Genomic DNA, 18,267 nt, shown 5'->3' with positions numbered 1-18,267 from the left:
ATTAGTCGATGGACTTATCAATATACCTGTCTATCGCTATACAGTTCAATAAGCTTACAAGCTAATAGACCCATCACATTAAGAACGTTTAAAACGGCAAATCATATTACATTTTATTGTCGTCAAAATAAGCTCAAGTTAAAACATAATATTTTAGTTGTTAAAGTAGTGATATAATGTTATATTATATATTTAATATTAATATATATATATATATATTTTAAAATACTGTATTATTTATAAATAAAATAACCCGACAAATTAATCAATAGGCTTTTTCTAAAATTCCGTAACTTAACTTATTTAACTTAAAAGACTTTTTAAGAAGTCGAAACCTATTTTTTTTCTCTCTCTAAATAAGCCAGGCTTGACTAAAACTTAAATGGGTCAAGATGTAAGCCTTTAATGAATGGTGTATGCTATTTTCACTCTTAAATTCTGGATGATCCTTTTTTTGCCATCGTTGCCCAATTTTTTTTATAAAATTGAAAAATAAAAAGAGAGTGGATTTTAATTAGAATAGATGAGGGAAATGAAATTAGGACACTAAAGTGGAAGATAACATCAAACCATATTAGAGATAATGAATTAATGATTGTAGATGATCCATGAAAAGAGAAAGAGAAAGAGATGGTATTGGAGATAGGGTAGAATCTGAGGCTTGGGTAGAGGATGTTTGGGTTTTAAAAGAATACGAAACGGGGGTATGCAAGAGAACATCTCATAAAAAAGGAAGATAGCGGCATGCACTTGTTTCATTACCACTTTTTATGGATATTGGACTGTATGGTGTCCAAAAAGTCTGGCCACTACAGATTCGATGGCGTAGACACACGTTTCCATCCCCCATCAACATTTAGTCATTTACCATAAATAGTTTTAGGAAAAAAAAATGTAATTTCATCCTTATATTTTTTATTGAATTTGGTTTTAGTCTTTATAATTTTAAATTAATGAAATTAATTCTTCAACTTTTAAAAATCTGATTTTTCTCTTTTAATATGTGATATACGGGTCTGTTTGGGTGTAAGCTTCTCTAGAAGCACTTCTAAAAGAAGAAAATAAGAAGAAAAAAAATGAAATGAGATTCTCCATTAGCTAAAATGAATTTTTCATTAGCTAATTTGTAGATATCATCTTATCTTTTAGAGAAGGTATATTTGTGAGCTTATAAAAATTAACTCATGGAGAATTTATTTTTGTTTATGAAAAATCTCATCTTATCTTTTTTTTTTTTTATTTTCTTCTTTTAAAAGTACTTCCAAATAAGCTTACCCAAACAGGCCGTGGTCACTTAAAAAACAATTTTTTTTCTACACTTCTATTATTTGAGCCGTGGCCTGCAATAAGACATTAAGAATCATTTTTGTGGACTGACCTTTCATGCAAATGTCGTCTAGGGTCATAAGCACCGCGTCTCTCTTTTTGATTCACCAACAATCCTTTTCACTTATTCAAATAGGCAACACAAGCGTTGAGTTTTGAACTTTGAACCATAAGAGCCGTTTCTTTTCTAATTTTGTTTTGTGTTATAAAATTAACTGAACTTTTACTTGTCGCGTGCCTTGACAAAGAAAAAGTATTTATTGCAACAAATAGATTTTGTTGTTTAATTAAAATTAGTATTGAAGCAATCGTTTTAAAAATAAGTATACAAATCGTATGATGTAAATTGTAAAAAGTATTCAAATGTGCCAACAACGCCACTTGCGAATTCAACATTTTAGAGTTGTCACTTGTCACTAGCCATTGGCTATTTCAATAGGGAAGTTATTAAGAGATTTGACTATTACCGTTGATTATTGAAAAACATATATGTATTAAATTTCTTAAAATATTAAGATTATTTCAATATTTTTTTATTCTATTTATTTATCAAACGGCGATGTAAATAATTAAATTAAATATAAATCAACATGTAAATAATTAAAGTAAATATATATGAAGACTATTTTGGCTAAAGATATTTTTAAAAGGATTGAATAATAAGTTATCAAGTATTGTTCAATTTCTATCTGGGTATATCTGCCCCTACCGTTTCAAAGAAAAAAAAATCATGGCAGGAGACAAAGAAGCTCATCAACCAATGAGTACTCTTAATGATTACCTTGTCAACACTAGGCCAAAGTACTTCAACACCATTGCAAAGCCTAAAGTGCAAGCTTGTAACATGGAGATAAATTCAGAATTTATTCACTTGGTGCAGAAAATCCAATTTTCGGGATATGATCATGAAGACCCCTATGCTAACTTGGCCATTTTTGTGGATATTTGTTGCAACATGGTGAAGATCTATTAAGTGCATGATGGTGTCATATGAATTGTCCTCTTTCCATTCTCTCTTAATGGGAAGGCCAGAGCTTAGTTTTGATTTTACCTCCAAATAGTGACATGACTTGGGCTTAGCTAGTGAACAAGTTTTTGCATCAATTCTTCCCTCAATCCAAGATCAATCAAAGGAGAGCAACAATTTTGGCCTTTACACAAGGATTAGATGAGGCATTGTGCGAAGCTTGGGAAAGCCTTTGAGAAAATGTCCACCTCACGGTCTTGATGAAGGAGCACAAATCAATACTTTCTTGGTGGGGTTAAGGGCTCAAACTAAGCTTCTGCTTAATGTTTCAGTTGGAAGCAAGATTATGTTGAAGACACCGGATGAAGCTAAGGAGATCATTCAGAATATGGCTTCAAACGATTATGAAACCAACATGATAGGACTCTGGTGCAAAGAAGAGGTGCGCTAGAGTTGGATTCCCGATATGTATTCTTTGCTCAAAACAAACTTCCCACTCAACAGTTTGAAGCACTCGCCAAAGAAATTTCAAGAATTTCACAACAACTTCAAAGCCAACAATATCAACCTCTCCATCATGAGCCTACTTCTGAGTTGGAGGAGACTTTTAATCAATTTATGCAGGTCTCCATCACCAATCAAGAGAACATTGAGGCTTCAATCAAGAGATAAGAAATTCAAATGGGGCAATTGGCCAAACAACTAGCAAAGAAGTCTAATGCTATCATTGCCACGAGTGAAGTGAGTAGAGAGAAAAATGAGTGAAAATGTTGTTGATGAGAGAAAATATATGAGAATGAGGATAATAAAATTATTGAGAGATGGTAGGAGTGAAAAGAAAAATGCTAGTGAGTGTGAGAAGTTGGTGGTGAAACATAGTGACGAGACAAAGACAAAGAACCAACTTGTTGAGGAGGAGAACAAGGTATCAATGAACCCTGTCATCAAGGACCTTCCTTATCCACATGCTCCAACAAGGTAGGATAAGGAGAAGCCACATGCATGGATCCTAGAGATATTGAAGCAGTTGCAATTTAACATATCATTCTTAAAAGTTGCTAAACAAAGGCCAAGTTATGATGATAAAAGTGTTGATTATCAGTTGAATGTGCTTGACGAACTCTTTGTTGAGCCCAAGCTGCAATTGCATATTCCTCTTGAGTTGGCTCCTATTGATGCATGAGTACCTTCAAATTTGTACTAGGTTATTCAATTTGATGAATGAAATTTTAGCAGATTCGCTGAGCAAGCTAGCTTACCTAGCAATTCTCTGTGCCGTTAAAGTTCAGACTACTTGTTAAAATTATAAAATATGGACTTCGAACTCTACAAGTTTGTTTACACCAACATTACACGGTTAGCAGCATTAGTAACAAGAACACATCTTAAAAGAGCTTCTAATATTATTTTGTTTGAATTTCATAATCACCTTTCACTTCATGTCTGTTTGACTAGGTGTAATTTGTAAGTTTACAATAGCAGAGTCAACTATGAATTAGGTCCCACTATCATATAGAATTATAGTGTAGAACTATTCAATATGTAGAAAATAAATAATTATATTATGCAATTTTTAAGATACTTAACTGACACAATCTTATAATATCAGAACAATATTAAATTGAAAATAATCAGTTAACAATTCGAATTTCAAGAAAAAGAGAAGCTGCAGGTCGAGGCATTGTTAGAGATCTCATTTTATAGCGGGAAGTAATCGCGAAAGCTAGAGCAACATTGCTTGCTTCAAGACATTTGAGGTTGAAGTTTAATGCTATTAGGCATCTTATCATCACTCCTGCCATCTTCACAAAGATGGGGAATTGTAAATTTATCAGGTATCACAATTTAAAACCACAAGAGACAGAAACGTTGAAGCTTTAATTAACTATGGAAATTAAAAGTAGTTGCAATGTAACATGAATACACTAAAATAACACCTGAAATGAAAGGCAAACACAACTTCAATTCTAACCAAATAAACTCAACAAAAGCATTACATAAATTAGTCAAACAGACTGAAACCCATGTCATCATCAGATTCTTCAGCTGGTTCTTCCTTCTTTTCCTCTTCCTTGGCTGCAGCAGGAGCACCAGACTCAGCAGCAGGAGCCGCAACAGCAGCGACAGCAAATTTACTTGGATCCTGCATTCAAGTTAAAAATTCATAAATGAAAAGGAAAAAAACAACAGAAATATTTTGTCTCAACCGAAATACCTTCAGATACTCCTTGACCTTGTCTGCCTCAGGGAAAGAATAATCTGTCTCAACCGCAACAGCAAGAACATTCTTGTAGGCATTGACAAACATGTGTGGTGCAGCAGCAAGTGTTGGGTATGAGATAGCTAATGAAAGTGAAGTAACCATTGAGACACCAGCAGCAAACTTCTCAATAAGGTCATCCTCAGTAAGATCAAGAACCTCAGGGCTGAACACTGAACCATTATCATAAACAGAAAGAACCACAAGCCCATACGAGAAGGGCCTTATCCCTAGCTTGGCAAGCAATGCAGCTTCAGAAGATCCAACCTTGTCTCCCTTCTTAATGAGCTCCACAGGGGTAATGATTTCAACAGTACCCTTGTTAATCTTGGTAGGAATGTTGAGCACCTGAAATACAGAAACTAAGCATAAACATGACATGAAAACAAAATAATCTTGACCTGTTTTTCCTTGATTTTAAAAACAGAACTCTTTTATAAAAAATCTGTAAATTTGTTTTGGTTCCGTTACTAATGTTTTTTCTTTCCCCACTTCTACTCAACCTAATATTTAAAATATTAATAGTTTTTAAAAACCAAAACAAATCAACCACCCCCAAATTCTACAAACAGAAGATTACCAACCTGGAAGAAAGAGGTCTGGGAGGGATCGAGCCCTGTGTTGCCAGGAGGAACAACAACATCAATTGGGGCAACCAAACCAACACGAGCAGGAGCTCCAACCTGTTCAGATAAAACACAAATGTTTTGATGAACAATAAATTAAAGCAAATGATATACACAAATAACATAGTTGCAAAGTAGGAAAAAAGCTAGCTATTGTATTGCATCAAACCCACAAAACATAACGAACAACTGTCACAATCTTAATAACTCGGCCTAATATATTCGGGTAGAGCAAAACATAAGTCATAACATGGAAAAAAAGTAAACAAGAATTGCAATCACTAAGTAAATCAGAGCACAATATAACAATAACAATAAACAACTAAAATGCTCGAGAGATACATTCCTAGCATCTGTCCCCAAAACTTAACTAAAAAGTCATCACAGAAAAACAAGGTAAAGTACGGCTTTTTATGATTCAAATTAAAAATAATACAGGCAAGGCAACAAAGGTAAACGACTAAAATCATCAAATAGTTAGTAAAACAATCAGTTAAATAGCAATAATATAAACAAATCGAAAAGTATGCATATATCAATTTACCTTGTACTTGGCAACCTCCTCACTGACCTCCTTCAGGTCACCTTTGGTGAAAATCAATCCCACATTGCCCTGATTCAACCAAAAACACATTCTCTCAAAATTCAGTAATTAAAACATTTTTTTAATACTCGCTAATAAAACAGATTTAGAAAGAGTGAAACTCACAACAAGGAGCGGGATAAGGTTGAGATAGGCGTTGTTTCCGGTTTTCTCAGCGTGCATCCTGACTGAGCGCTTCATCATGGTGTTCTTCCCCATGAGGACGACGGAGTCGCCACGGAGACCCTTGCGAATGTTCTGGAGCTGGTTCGATCCCACGTTATCGGAGTTCACAACGAGGATCTGGCCGTACTCCTCCATTAGGTCGCACAGCTTCGCATCGTAAGCGATCTTCTTCTCAGCCTTGGTCTGCTTCGGTGCCATTGATGATGACGACGACGACGACGGTGTCTGTTGTGACTGGGAGTACTTTAGGGCAAAATCGAGGGCCAAGACGAAGCTCTGCTCGGTCAAGGCGGACAGCAAAGTGTTGCCGTCTCTTTAACCTCTTCGTTGAGGTATGGAGAATGAGTAGGGTTTAGGTTAGGAAAAGAAGCGAAATAGAGAAGTGTGACGAACGGTGAGTTTATATAGTGGCGCAGGGCAATGTGAATAGGTTTTGGGAAAAACCTAGATCCAACGGCTGCCATTCGTTTGTTGTAAAGAATCAGACGGCTGGGAATTTGTTAATGGCCCAATGGGCTTCGAACTTATATTTTAAATTGGGATTTCTTTTTTGGTTTGCACTTTACTAGTGCTGTTCGGGGTTTCGGTCTCAGTTGTTTTCTAAAGGGCTGCTAGCTACACTCCCAACATGCTTCAGAGAAACATTTTGTTCCCAAAGTACCCTTCTTTATATAGCGGAAACATATTTTTCTTGAGTAACAGAGGGTGTGATATACATTCGTTGTGTAAAGTACACAACAAAAAAAACATTTCTACTGTGTATTGTTTGCACCCTTCTTACTCTGCTAAAATATATGTTTCTGTTTTGTTAATTTTTTAATTATTAATTAATTGTAAAATTTTATCTTTTTAATCATTTTTCAGTTATGATATAAATCATTTAAATGACGGCTCATATTATCCTTTTTTTAATACTAACAGAATTAATTAATTATGATATAATTACCTTTTTAATTTAAATTTGAAATAATGATGACTCAAGTTACCCATTTTAATTGTAATTGGATTAATTATGGTACAAATTAATCTGATTATTACTAATAAAGGTAATTCATATGATAAAGATTGAATACCCGGATCGAATTAGAGTTGACGCCGCCCGCCCTAAACAAATAGGAGGCGTGGGGTTTGGGGCTTCTTGGTTAACGATGGCTTTTGTTTTTGTCAAATGAATGCAGTAAAAAAAATTATTCAAAATTAAAACATAAATGACTTAATATTTTAAAATTAAAACAAAAACTAAATATAAATATGAAGTAATTTACGAGATTCATTTTAAATTCGTAAATAATTGAATCATTGAAATAAAAAGTTGCTAATTTTTTAAAAACTAATATGAAATGATGGGCCAATAAAAAATTAGTCAAACAACTCAAAGGTATGAAGAAATAAAGAGTAAATACACAAGCAAAATAAGTGACAAGTCCTACTTTAGTCACTTTTGTGGGTATTTCTCTTGTGACAACAAAATCTAACATGAGAGAATCAAAATTTAAAATTATCTAACTCAACATATGTGTTGTATGTACACTAAATTATATATATAAATTTTCTAACTCATCTTTGACTTCAAAATTGAAATAGTGCTGAACTGAAGATGAATCAACATAATAAAATCATCAATTTATGAGCCAATCCTAATAAAGTAAAAGGTTCTGAAAAATGTGAAAGTAGTGCTGCTGATAGCCCCCTTCACAAAAAACAGTAATTATGAGATAAATTAATAAACAAGCAGATAACACATATGCTGCCATATCCTTATTCAAAAAGAGGATAAAATTCCTGGGAAATTAAAGATCCTTGTATCAGAAACCTTGATCTAAATCATTTTCATTTTCCATGATCCCGTGAGACAGAAGAATACAATTACATTTTGAAAGCCAATAGTGCTCAAGGAAAAGAGTAATATAAACCATGTGATCCAAATCAGCATACTTCATCCACGTCACAAGTTACCAGCCAAAAGGAGAAGAGGAGACCATATACTCGTCATCAAGAACTGTCTTGATCTCATCAAGAAACAATGTTGGTGTGGCAAGAATTTTGAGCATACAAGAAAAGGCTCAGAAGCCTGCGAAGATTGCTGATTACAACACGTGAGGCCCAAAGGTATCTGTCCAGATTGCATATAAGTACAATTCTGGTATGTGTCATATGACGTGTACTTGGGGCACATGAGAATAGGTTGAACAACCTGCAGATAGTTAGTGAAAACATAAGGCTTCTGATAAGGAAGTTTTCTAATAGCTTCCTTGATAGGGAAGCAAGTCTTCCATACTGTACTCAATAAAAGAATATTTACCATAATGCTTAGTCCTAATGCAAACTATGGCATATCCACATCAAAATTTTGTGCAGTGAAGATTAGTAAAAAGTTCATAAATACTGCAACTCGAAGCAAACTCATCTAACTTGCAAATAATAAATGTGGTCAGCAAATGATGTAGCTAAATCTTAACGTGTAGAATATACTGTAGAATCAACAAACAGTGACAGAAAATTAATGCTTTAGTCTGTTTGTTTAGCTGTTTCACCCTCCATTTCCTACATTCCGAGAAATTGAATGTGACTAAAAAAAAATTGATATATTCACGTTGAACAGAGAATGGTTTTGCAAAGACACCCTTAGTGAGGCATTGCCACATTGAGAAGTGAAGGACTCTTTCTAGCAGACCTAAGTGTGTGAACTTAGCAACATACAAAACTTAGTTGTAATAACATGGCTTCTCTGCTACGTGACTCCTAATGATATCACCTAAATTGCGATTAATAATCTCACTCAGACAATCAACTTAGGTCAAAAGCCATTTTTTTTTAGGTGAATGGAAAAAAGAATCGCAAGTGTGTCATACAAAGATAGGGGTTCCTCCACATATATCATTGTCCTGCAAGAAACTGCAGTACAATTAAAGACTAAAAAGAAACTCCCAGGAGATGTATATTTAGTTACACGTTCCTTTTTTTTTTTTTGTGTGTGTGTGTGTGTGTTAGTTCTTTTTTAATAAGCTTAACTATCAGTTGTGGAGTAAAATTTTGGCATTACTTAAGCATAGATATCATGGAAAGCTTGCAAAACAAGGACCAAACTACTACAACCAACATCCTTTTACACACATAGCAACCTCACAATTACATAGCAGTAATGTAGAATATTATTAAACATAAGAAAAACAGAACATGTTACTTGACCTTGTACTTGGCAATCTGTTCGCTAACTTCCCTCAAGTCACCTTTGGTGAAAATTAATGCCACATTTCCCTGATTCAAGAAACAAGCTTAAACATTAAACTGTCTTCAAAATTAAATGAAATTGCTTCTTTTTTTACTATTATTATTATCAAATTTATTTTCTGGTACAAGAAATGAGGTAGCAGAGTTACCACAAGAAGGGGGACAAGGTTAAGGAAGGCCTTGTTGCCAGTCTTCTGAGCATCCAAGATGATAGAGCGTTTCATCATGGAGTTCTTTCCCATCACCACCACCGAATCAGCATTAAGTCCCCTCCGTATGCCCTGAAGCTGGTTGGAACCCACATTGTCTGATGAAACCACCAGCACCTGACTGTACTCTTTCAGAAGCTTCAGCATCTTTGCATCATAAGCTGCCTTCGCCACTTTCCCCGCCATTGCTGCTGATCACTAGAGCTATCAAAGAGAGTTGGCTCACTACAGGTTGTCAAAAAATTCAGCCGATAGGAGTTGGATTACTTTGGTAGTGAACCAAAATTGCAGCAACCCAACTCAACCCACTACAGGTGGCGGGTTAAATGGTTTGGCTCACCATAATAAAAGAAAAGAGAGAAAATTTGAAAAACAAAATAAGAAAACATAATAAAAAGTAGCAAAGTATAAAATCAAACAATAATCGTTAACATATAACAGTACAAAATTTGACAAGGGCATATTCAAAATAATGCTCTGATTGGGGAAAAAAAAACAAAATCAGAACAAAAAATAGTTTGACAATATAATAAGAAAAAAATAAAGAAAGAATACAATACCATAATTTTCTAATAGATTCTTAGACTGCATCATGTAACTTAGACAAAGTTTACTAAAATGAACAAACCTAGCCTAGCCTGTGTATTTGACATGATTTTGGTGGGAAACAGATGTAGAACCCAACACACGCATAGTAAAATGATCATGGTGCTGAAAATGGACATTTTAATAATTTTATGATTATACTTTACACGTGAAAGTGCTAGAAGTGAAGCATGTATTTTTTTTGTACTGTCACTCATTATAACCAATGTCCATTTCTCACAAATCAGTTGCAATGAGAGTTCTGAACCTTTCCTGCCCTGCTGCAATAGATGTAATGTTATGTTTAGTCAATATACCACTTAAATTAGTCACTTTGGTCAAAGAATAACCACAACACTACATGAGAGACATTTCATTCTATCTGTGCTAATCACATGCTGCTGGGTTTAAACAAAAGGTCTAATTTCAAGAACTGAAAGCACAAGATTTGACTCTATTGTGAGTGTTTTGATCTTAAAATCAACACCTACAATGCTTAATAACATATAAGCCCATCAAAATCATAATAAGGAGAAAAACAAAAAAACTCACTCTGGTGTATGAGAAATATTAACTAACAAAATCTGATAAGATTACTTGTATCAAACCCCCACCTTTCCCACACTCCAGTCCAGAATTATCATTACTATAACACCCTTTTAATAGAATAATGCAAGGCTGATAGATGGTGATTTTATTGAAAGTAACCATATATGTGCATTTGGATAAATCATCAACAGAAGATTGAAAATGTTGGAAACCCAAAGTAGTAGAAACTAAACTTGCATGGACCCCCCAAGCATCTATATGAACTAACTCAGAGAGGAACAAAGCCTTATCAATGGTGCACTTTAGAAACAAACTAGAAAATATGTTTTTCAAAGTTAACACAATGCACACTCCAAGGATGACAAAGCATTAGAAAGTAACAACTAAAAAAGGTGAGAGAGAAAAGCTAAATGCAGCAGAAGATGATGGCAAATATATATAATAAATCCCCTACAACTCACTCCTTGTTCCAATCATCTGTTCTGTTATCCAATTAAGCACAATAGTTAACAACAATGTTATTAAAGCTAACACAACAATTAAGAGAGCTAGTGAACTTATTAATAGAAGTGATATTAAAATTAAAGCTCAGTACATAATGATCATTATCTAGAGTAAGAAGAGGGAAAAGAAAAATTTGAAATGGAGGCAGTGGGGGATGAATAGGCAAGGAAACAATCATATTCAGCAACAGTGATAGTTAGTAACGACATATTTGAAATGTCAGAAAAGGGAATATAAGATTCTGTTTGGGAAAAATCAGTAGTGCATTGTAGAATCCATAGAAACTTTATACAAATATATTGAATATGGCCCAAGTAGCTAGTCACTGATCTTGTTTCTTAATACTTAGCAAATCTTGGGCCATATTCAATCTTTTTGTATAAAAGGCTTTGCTTTTTCCTATACTTAACAAGTTTGCTAAGAACTGAAAGGCAGAAAAAGGTCAATATGAATGGTATTCCAAAAAAGAATGCAGAGTTGACCATGCATATCCTTTTTCTCTTCTTTTTTACTGACAAATAACATTAACCAACTTGATTTGAACCACAATAAGTCTATAAGTTTGTTTTGCATTTTTCTATCGTATTTCTCATTACAGAAACACAGAAAATCCAAACAGTTTCCATATGACACAAAAATCAAATCCACATTAGCACTCAGCAAATGAAAGTGATATAGTGACCATAACTAACGATAAACAAAAAATTCCTTGTATAAATGCCAGGTTATTGACTAAATTTGCACACGAAACCAAACAACAAAAGCATAAAGGGGAAAAAAATTCAGTGAGTTAGTGAGTAACTGAGTGTATATCAGCGTTGATACATTGCCCAGATAAAAAAAATCCCCTAAAGAATGACCTGTTGTGTTGCCACATAGCAACAAACATGTTCGTGTCAAAACCCGAACCAGTCAAGCTCTTATGTTGAAAACTGAAAGCAAGTAGAAATTGGAATTGAAAGAACAAAAGCTGAAACAAAAAATAGAGGATTTTATTGTTGTTGTTGTTTGATGTTCTAGTCGCAGTAAAACATTGAACGAACGAGAAGACAGATACAAGGAAAAAAAATATAGAGTACAATAGAAACAGATTTACAAAAAAAAAAAAAACAAAGAAGAAGAGAAATTGAGTTGCGCAGGATTTACCTGAACGGTGGTCGGCGACGTTGAGGAGGCAGTGGTGCAGCACTGTGAAGAAAAGAAGATCTGAAATGAGTCATAGTGTGGGTCTCGGTGTGAAATAATAGCCCAATAAGCCAGGCCCAAATAAAATGTGCATGCGAGTGGGGCCCAATTAGTTAAGGTGTCCACTGAACTGAAATGGTGTCCTTCATGGGATCTTGGAATTGAAACGAACGGGACTTGTCTGTCTCCGATGGCTTCCTCATACCGTGACCGCACGTCGGAGTTCCGGTTATTATCGGAGACTCTGAAGAAGATCGGAAGTCCGGTGCAACCCGAGAATGCTCCTTCGACCTCTCATGGCGAGTCGTATTCGAGATCCGAATTCAACCGAAAGGCCTCGCGTATCGGGTTGGGGATCCACGAGACCTCGCAGAAGATCGCGAGGCTCACGCAGCTGGCGAGGAAATCGTCCATGTTCAACGATCCCGCAGTGGAGATTCAGGAGCTGACTGTTCTGATCAAGAACGAGATCACGGCGCTCAACTCGGCTCTCTTCGATTTGCAAACCGTTCAGAACACGGATATGGCTGACGGCGGTTACTCGCAGGATACGATTGTGCATTCCACCGCGGTTTGTGATGACTTGAAGAGCAAACTCATGGGAGCCACCAAACACCTTCAAGATGTCTTAACTGCTAGGACAGAGGTTGGCCCATCAATTACACTATTTATTGTTTTTTCTTCTTTTTTTTATTATATGTGTGATTCAATGTATGGAAGAATATGATAATGAATATCCGTATTTAGAGATATTGGGCTCTGGCTCTGGCTCTGGCTCTAGGCCGGGGCTACTTAGGTAAGAAAATAATAGTTTCATCCTTTTTAGGATCGAAAATGTTTGGTTGAAGAATGTTGAGGAAGGTGCTGATTGAGTCTGCCATGTTGGCAATTCTGAGTTTCCTTCAAAGTCAGTATGAAACGACGGCTTATGTTTTGCATGGCGGCAGTGGCTACCTGGACACTTCAACTCTCAAGTCAGTAAGGAAGAAAGTTTCATACCCAAAAGGTGGTCCACACTTCTGCTATTTATAAGCATTGATGAGGTGACAAATGTGGTGCTCTTATAAGAGCCAGGACGTAACTCTGCTAGCCTTGGTAGCCTTAGCCTTTTGCAGAGGAATTTCCTGCCTTGTATGAGTCTAGAGCGAATTTGGCACCTTATGGCGGGGTTCCGCTAGACAGTGAGTGACATCCAGCAAGGCTTCTGTAGTTATTGACTTCCAAGTGTCACAGTTGAGACCCTTAAGTGGGCTGCTTCTTGGTCGAGCCAAGGAATCCAATTATGTTCAGCTTCTATTGGGCCATAGTGCATGGATTCGTTGGGCTCTTCATGGTCTGACCATTGGTCTAGAACAAAAAGTATCAAGACTGGAGCTACATAACCGTTATATATTTCTTCAATTGTTTTTTTTTTCTATGCTTGTCATCTATGAAGTCTAGATATTCCAAAAATGCAAAAGTATTGGTGTTCGACATGTATCCAAAACCGATACGTCTATTCAATAAGTATTTGTTAATTTTTTTGTTTTTTTAAAAAGATAACAAGAGATTACTTGATACAGCTGAACAGCTCAGGATATGGCTTCATTTTGAAAATTTGCATTAAAACTTTTGTGCAGCCTAGTTCTTCTTCATGCTGTGAGAGGAATTGGAGTACCTACTCTTTTGTTCATTCTCTGAAGAGAAACAAAACGGACTCGTAAAGGCCATGGGACTTGGTTTATGTGCATACTAGTATACTACCAATCTTCGACTTTTGTCTAGGAAAGATGAAGGATATAGTAGAGGAGAGACAAGGTTGTGGAACATAGTGGAGATGCATATGGTCCACTTGATGATGCTTGAATTAGCAGAGTTGTCCCTTGATGAACCAGAGTTGGAAGCCATGCTATTTCTTGATGATGGGAATGAGGGAGAGGAGAATGAAACAGGTAGTGTTAGGTTGTGAATAATAAGAAATTATATAGAGCCAAATTTTTTGGATATTACTAATGATTTTTTTTTATGATATTCTAACTTGGGTAGGGAAATTATATAATTTTTGAAATGTTCATAGTAAAAAAATATATTGATATCTGTGGAAGAAAGATATGCAAAACTATGCTTACTTGTTATGATCACAAACATTTCTTTTGTAAATTGATCATCATATGCCTTGCTATATTTATCACTCCCATGCAATTAATGTTGTGCGTGTATGCATGCTCCAGAATATAAAGGCTCACGAGAACAGGAAGCAGATATTTTCCAAGAACGCATCAAGAGAGAATCCTTTGCAGCATCAGCCAAAGCCAACTACTGAGCCGCCACCTTGGTCAAATTCATCGAATGCATCTGAGAGTTTGCATCAAGAATTGGCGTGAGTAATTTTTTTTCCCTAACGAGTTATAGGTTAACATTTGTTAATATGCAATGGCATGAATATTCCTTCCCAACTTCCATAATGTAAAATAATATTAGGGAATTTAGCACAATGTTCAAAATGAAAAACCTGGCTCCTGTAGTAGGCTGGTAGCTACTTGTTACTATTCTTTTCTAAATAGTTGGGACTTGGGAGTTAGCTGTTGGTGTATCCAAATTTTAAAATTTAAAAGTTTTTTACTCTTGAATACTCTTGTCATATTTTGGATGCTGGTAGGTTCGGAGTTCTGTGTCTTGGATTTATTTGTCTAACCATAAGTGTGCATGGGTCTTATCTAGCCAAACTTTTCTTGTTTAACATTATACCTCTTGACATGGTTTATAATTTCATATTGCAGCTGAAATATCATTTTTTGGAAAAATTTATTTACCCACTATCAACACTTCATTTCTTTCCTAGTGCACACAATGGCTTACCAAATATTGAATTCTTGTACCAGAACGAAAAAGCCTGGCAACTTTGGTACTTTTGTTAAAACTAGATAAGTAATAGACACAGTGATAGTTGAGAGAAGCATAACACACACACACACACACACACATATATATATATATATATTGCATATGTTGATAGGAGATCCTTGTTCCTCCTGCTGAGAAAATTGAATTTCAGACTCATCATTTGAATCCTAAATAATGCAAGGTCAGGGCCAGGCTAATCTGAATAGTAGATCTAAAGTATACTCTTTAATATCCCAAAGTGAACATGCTAATTACATAAACTCAAAGTCCCGAACTGTGCTACACTAGCCATTTTTTGAATTCCCTTTCAGTATGCTGCCTCAGTAAATATCAGCCAAACCTGGTGGAACATTGTTTAAATCTCTTAACTACATAATTGTGTCCATTTCCCCATTACTTTTCTACCACTGAGGCACTAACTAGTTTTAGGGCATCTTTGGAGTGTGACAGTTACAAGTCTTGGCATTGTTCATATGTGTGGGAACCTTAAATGAACTATGATATAGCAAAACACAATTTTCTATTTATTGATGATACTTATAAATTATAATGTAGTTTGACTGGGAAATTTATTTGCTTTTCTCTCTTTCAAAATGTAATTTCTGAAGCCCCTCTCATTTTGTAAATTATTAATACTGGGTTTGTGTATCTTTATTTATTTTATAAAAAAAATGATAGACCTCTAAAAGTTCAATTGCTGCAAAATAATATGTATCTATATCTCTTATGCAGATTACCGTCAAATGGAGCTCCTGTTGGCAATCAACTAAGGTTTGTTTAAATTTCCTTTTAAAGCTTTAAGATCAAATTGCCCCTTTTACATTTCTATATAGTATGGTTATATTTATATCTGAAAAATCCAAATATCACCTTAAACTAGAACTTCATGTAATAGCATGTGGCTGACAATTGGTTCTCATGGATCATAAATCTACAACTGTGTTTACTGTCGAGTTGTTTTTGAGTGCATATTCCTTGCTCAGTATTATGTGATGATGGGCATTGGGTACGAGGCATCCTTTAATCTTTCCCTCATTTCGCTACAAGCACAATCAAATACAAAAGGGAATGGCTAGCAACTTTGATACGCCTTTTTACAGTTCTTAATAGTTTACCTTTACCATAGCATCTATTTAAAGCTTGGAACATTTTGATGTTTACATTTCTGCCATTTATAATTTGCTTGCATAAATTGAGTGGGCAATTACCAGAATGTAATAAAAGATAGTTATTTAATGTATTCAATTCAGAGCCTGTTACAATCTCAATTCTCCCCCTAATGCCTAACCAAGTTTATGAATCTCTGGTAAATTTTTACCCTTTGATTCTTGAGATGTGTTGCTTTAGGGGTATGATCTGCTCAAATTTTTACAGTATGCTTAGGATGTACATTTTTTCTGTGGATCTTGTTAACCAGTGCCCTCAAGGCATTGGTTAAGGAACTTCAAGGAAAAAGTATTTAATGTATAAATCATAGAAGAGCGTAAAAAAGATCATAGAGTAGTGCAATTTTCCGCCTCCCAATAAAAACATTTCTTCTTTAAGTTCCTTAACTAATGCCCTTAGAGCACTGGTTAACATTTGCCTTTTTCTATAACTTAAATTACAACATCTGGTAAATTTGTTTTCACAGACGAAGGTTGGCTGTGGACAGCACTCCATCCCAGCAAATGGAAATGTCTATGGTACAGCAGGTTGTGCCTCGGCATGACAACTATGCACAAAGTCGGGCAACTGCTCTGCACAATGTGGAATCTACTATCACTGAGCTTAGTGGGATTTTCTCACATTTAGCTACAATGGTTGCCCATCAAGGGGAGCTTGCTATCAGGTTTTTCTTGTTCCACCCATATACTCGACAGACACTAGTATGTTACTACAGTTCACTAAATTTTCCTCCACTTATGGTGTTAGTGAATTGAATTACAATACTATTGTATGCAAAGGCTTGGATGTTCATGTGTTCTAGCAATTAGCTTTAAATCTGCCTAACTTGCATGGGCAGGATTGATGACAATATGGATGAGTCATCGGCAAATGTTGAAGGAGCTCACAGTTCTTTATTGAGGCATCTCAACCGAATATCATCAAATAGGTGGCTTCTAATAAAGATATTTGTCATTCTGATACTTTTCCTCATGATCTTCATATTCTTTGTCGCCTAATATACTTCAATATGCTAATCATGGAAGTTTCACTTCGTGGCTTACTTGGATTTGTCTTCGTTCTTCTGTGGAGGCAAAAATACAAGAGCAGCTAAATGTGCGGATGTATTCTATTTGAATGTAGATAGAGCTCCGTCATCTGTAAACATTTTACAATATATTCTTTTGTTTGGCAATCATTATAGGTGTTATTAAAATTTTGTTGGCATGTATGCCCCAAATTAAGCAAATTGAGTAAGAAATATACGAGTGTTTGGTAAACTGATATAGAGATTCACAATATTTTTGTAGTTTCTAAGATACAAATAGAGGGAGACAGAAATATCTCGTTTCTAGATACTGTAGTGGACAAGGTACCAAATTAATGGTAGCATACGAGAAGTCCTTTGTTCGCTTACGTGATAATGTAAGCTTTTTGATATTGTAATATCAAAATTGATTGTTTTTAAAGTTTTATGTGAGAATTTTTTTAACAACTAGAATTGTTTTTTTAACCATTTTCATTATTCGTTTATATTAGAAAGATCTTCAATGTGTCTCATGGCTTACCTACTTGTGTTATTTGTGAAGCTTGCAATATAGTTTTTGTGGTTGCATATGTAAAATTTTCTGCGGTTTGCCTTTTCCGTTGCATATGTAAAATTTTCTGTGGTTTTGCCTTTTCCGAATCTTCTTCTGGTACATGTGAGTTAAAGAGGGATTCTTTCTTCTGCTGATTTAATATTTCAAAGTGCTTCTCAAGTAGTCTTTACTCTTCGTAGATAATGCCCTAATTTATTCACATGAGGATGTTTTGCTGTACATAGATAAGGATTCAGCCAAACACATAAAGCGGGTTATGTAAATATTGGGTGGGAATCCACTAACTCATTCGCTGCAGCTATTGCTATTGCTAAGAATCTCCTTTTTCGGGCCAGATTTTAAGTGGTTTTAACTAGTTCTGTTGTTTGCTGCCACCTGTCTGGCTTGGTCCAAGGTATTATTTCCTCCATCCCATTAATTGTCCTG

General features: G+C 35.2%; 3 protein-coding genes across 5 annotated transcripts; 1 reads left to right on the top strand and 2 right to left on the bottom strand.

Annotated features, from left to right (window-relative positions):
* Positions 1-4,151: 4,151 nt before the first annotated feature.
* LOC114384741 (60S acidic ribosomal protein P0-like) lies at positions 4,152-6,338 on the bottom strand. The gene is made up of 5 exons (XM_028344502.1): positions 5,889-6,338; positions 5,724-5,792; positions 5,138-5,236; positions 4,509-4,901; positions 4,152-4,436 (listed from the first exon to the last, which is right to left on the bottom strand). The coding sequence occupies exons 1-5, from the start codon at positions 6,144-6,146 to the stop codon at positions 4,296-4,298; spliced, it is 960 nt and encodes a 319-aa protein (XP_028200303.1). The 5' UTR covers positions 6,147-6,338; the 3' UTR covers positions 4,152-4,295.
* A 1,208-nt stretch (positions 6,339-7,546) lies between these two features.
* On the bottom strand, positions 7,547-12,290 carry LOC114384693 (60S acidic ribosomal protein P0-like). 3 transcript variants are annotated; one of them, XM_028344424.1, is made up of 4 exons: positions 12,173-12,290; positions 9,329-9,613; positions 9,138-9,206; positions 7,547-8,142 (listed from the first exon to the last, which is right to left on the bottom strand). In XM_028344424.1, exons 2-4 carry the CDS (start codon positions 9,572-9,574, stop codon positions 7,894-7,896), a joined length of 564 nt encoding a protein of 187 aa, XP_028200225.1. In that variant the 5' UTR covers positions 9,575-9,613; positions 12,173-12,290; the 3' UTR covers positions 7,547-7,893. The 3 variants fall into 3 exon arrangements, with proteins under 3 accessions (XP_028200225.1, XP_028200226.1, XP_028200224.1); XM_028344425.1 differs by having other exon boundaries at positions 9,329-9,592; positions 12,173-12,289; XM_028344423.1 differs by having other exon boundaries at positions 9,329-10,254; positions 12,173-12,259.
* A 57-nt stretch (positions 12,291-12,347) lies between these two features.
* On the top strand, positions 12,348-17,709 carry LOC114384692 (syntaxin-31-like). The gene is made up of 5 exons (XM_028344422.1): positions 12,348-12,857; positions 14,422-14,570; positions 15,827-15,865; positions 16,728-16,925; positions 17,100-17,709. Exons 1-5 carry the CDS (start codon positions 12,402-12,404, stop codon positions 17,257-17,259), a joined length of 1,002 nt encoding a protein of 333 aa, XP_028200223.1. The 5' UTR covers positions 12,348-12,401; the 3' UTR covers positions 17,260-17,709.
* Positions 17,710-18,267: the final 558 nt, after the last annotated feature.

This window comes from Glycine soja, chromosome 14 (genome assembly GCF_004193775.1).
Source record: "Glycine soja cultivar W05 chromosome 14, ASM419377v2, whole genome shotgun sequence".
Lineage (NCBI taxonomy): Eukaryota > Viridiplantae > Streptophyta > Magnoliopsida > Fabales > Fabaceae > Glycine > Glycine soja.
The sequence above is the reverse complement of the archived record's forward strand: the minus strand, read 5'-3'. Positions and strand labels throughout refer to the sequence as shown.

Bases quoted from the DNA above. Each gene is read 5' to 3' on its own strand.
- LOC114384693 (XM_028344424.1), bottom strand. From the start codon at position 9,574: ATGGCGGGGAAAGTGGCGAAGGCAGCTTATGATGCAAAGATGCTGAAG. The intron at 9,207-9,328 runs GTAACTCTGCTA...TTCTTGAATCAG, and splicing joins ACCTTGTCCCCCTTCTTGTG to GGAAATGTGGCATTAATTTT. The intron at 8,143-9,137 runs GTCAAGTAACAT...AACTATCTGCAG, and splicing joins AACAGATTGCCAAGTACAAG to GTTGTTCAACCTATTCTCAT.
- LOC114384692 (XM_028344422.1), top strand. From the start codon at position 12,402: ATGGCTTCCTCATACCGTGACCGCACGTCGGAGTTCCGGTTATTATCG. The intron at 12,858-14,421 runs GTTGGCCCATCA...TGCATGCTCCAG, and splicing joins TCTTAACTGCTAGGACAGAG to AATATAAAGGCTCACGAGAA. The intron at 16,926-17,099 runs GTTTTTCTTGTT...TTGCATGGGCAG, and splicing joins CAAGGGGAGCTTGCTATCAG to GATTGATGACAATATGGATG.
- LOC114384741 (XM_028344502.1), bottom strand. From the start codon at position 6,146: ATGGCACCGAAGCAGACCAAGGCTGAGAAGAAGATCGCTTACGATGCG. The intron at 5,237-5,723 runs GTAAATTGATAT...TTATCTGAACAG, and splicing joins AGGAGGTTGCCAAGTACAAG to GTTGGAGCTCCTGCTCGTGT. The intron at 4,902-5,137 runs GTTGGTAATCTT...TCTGTATTTCAG, and splicing joins CCCAGACCTCTTTCTTCCAG to GTGCTCAACATTCCTACCAA.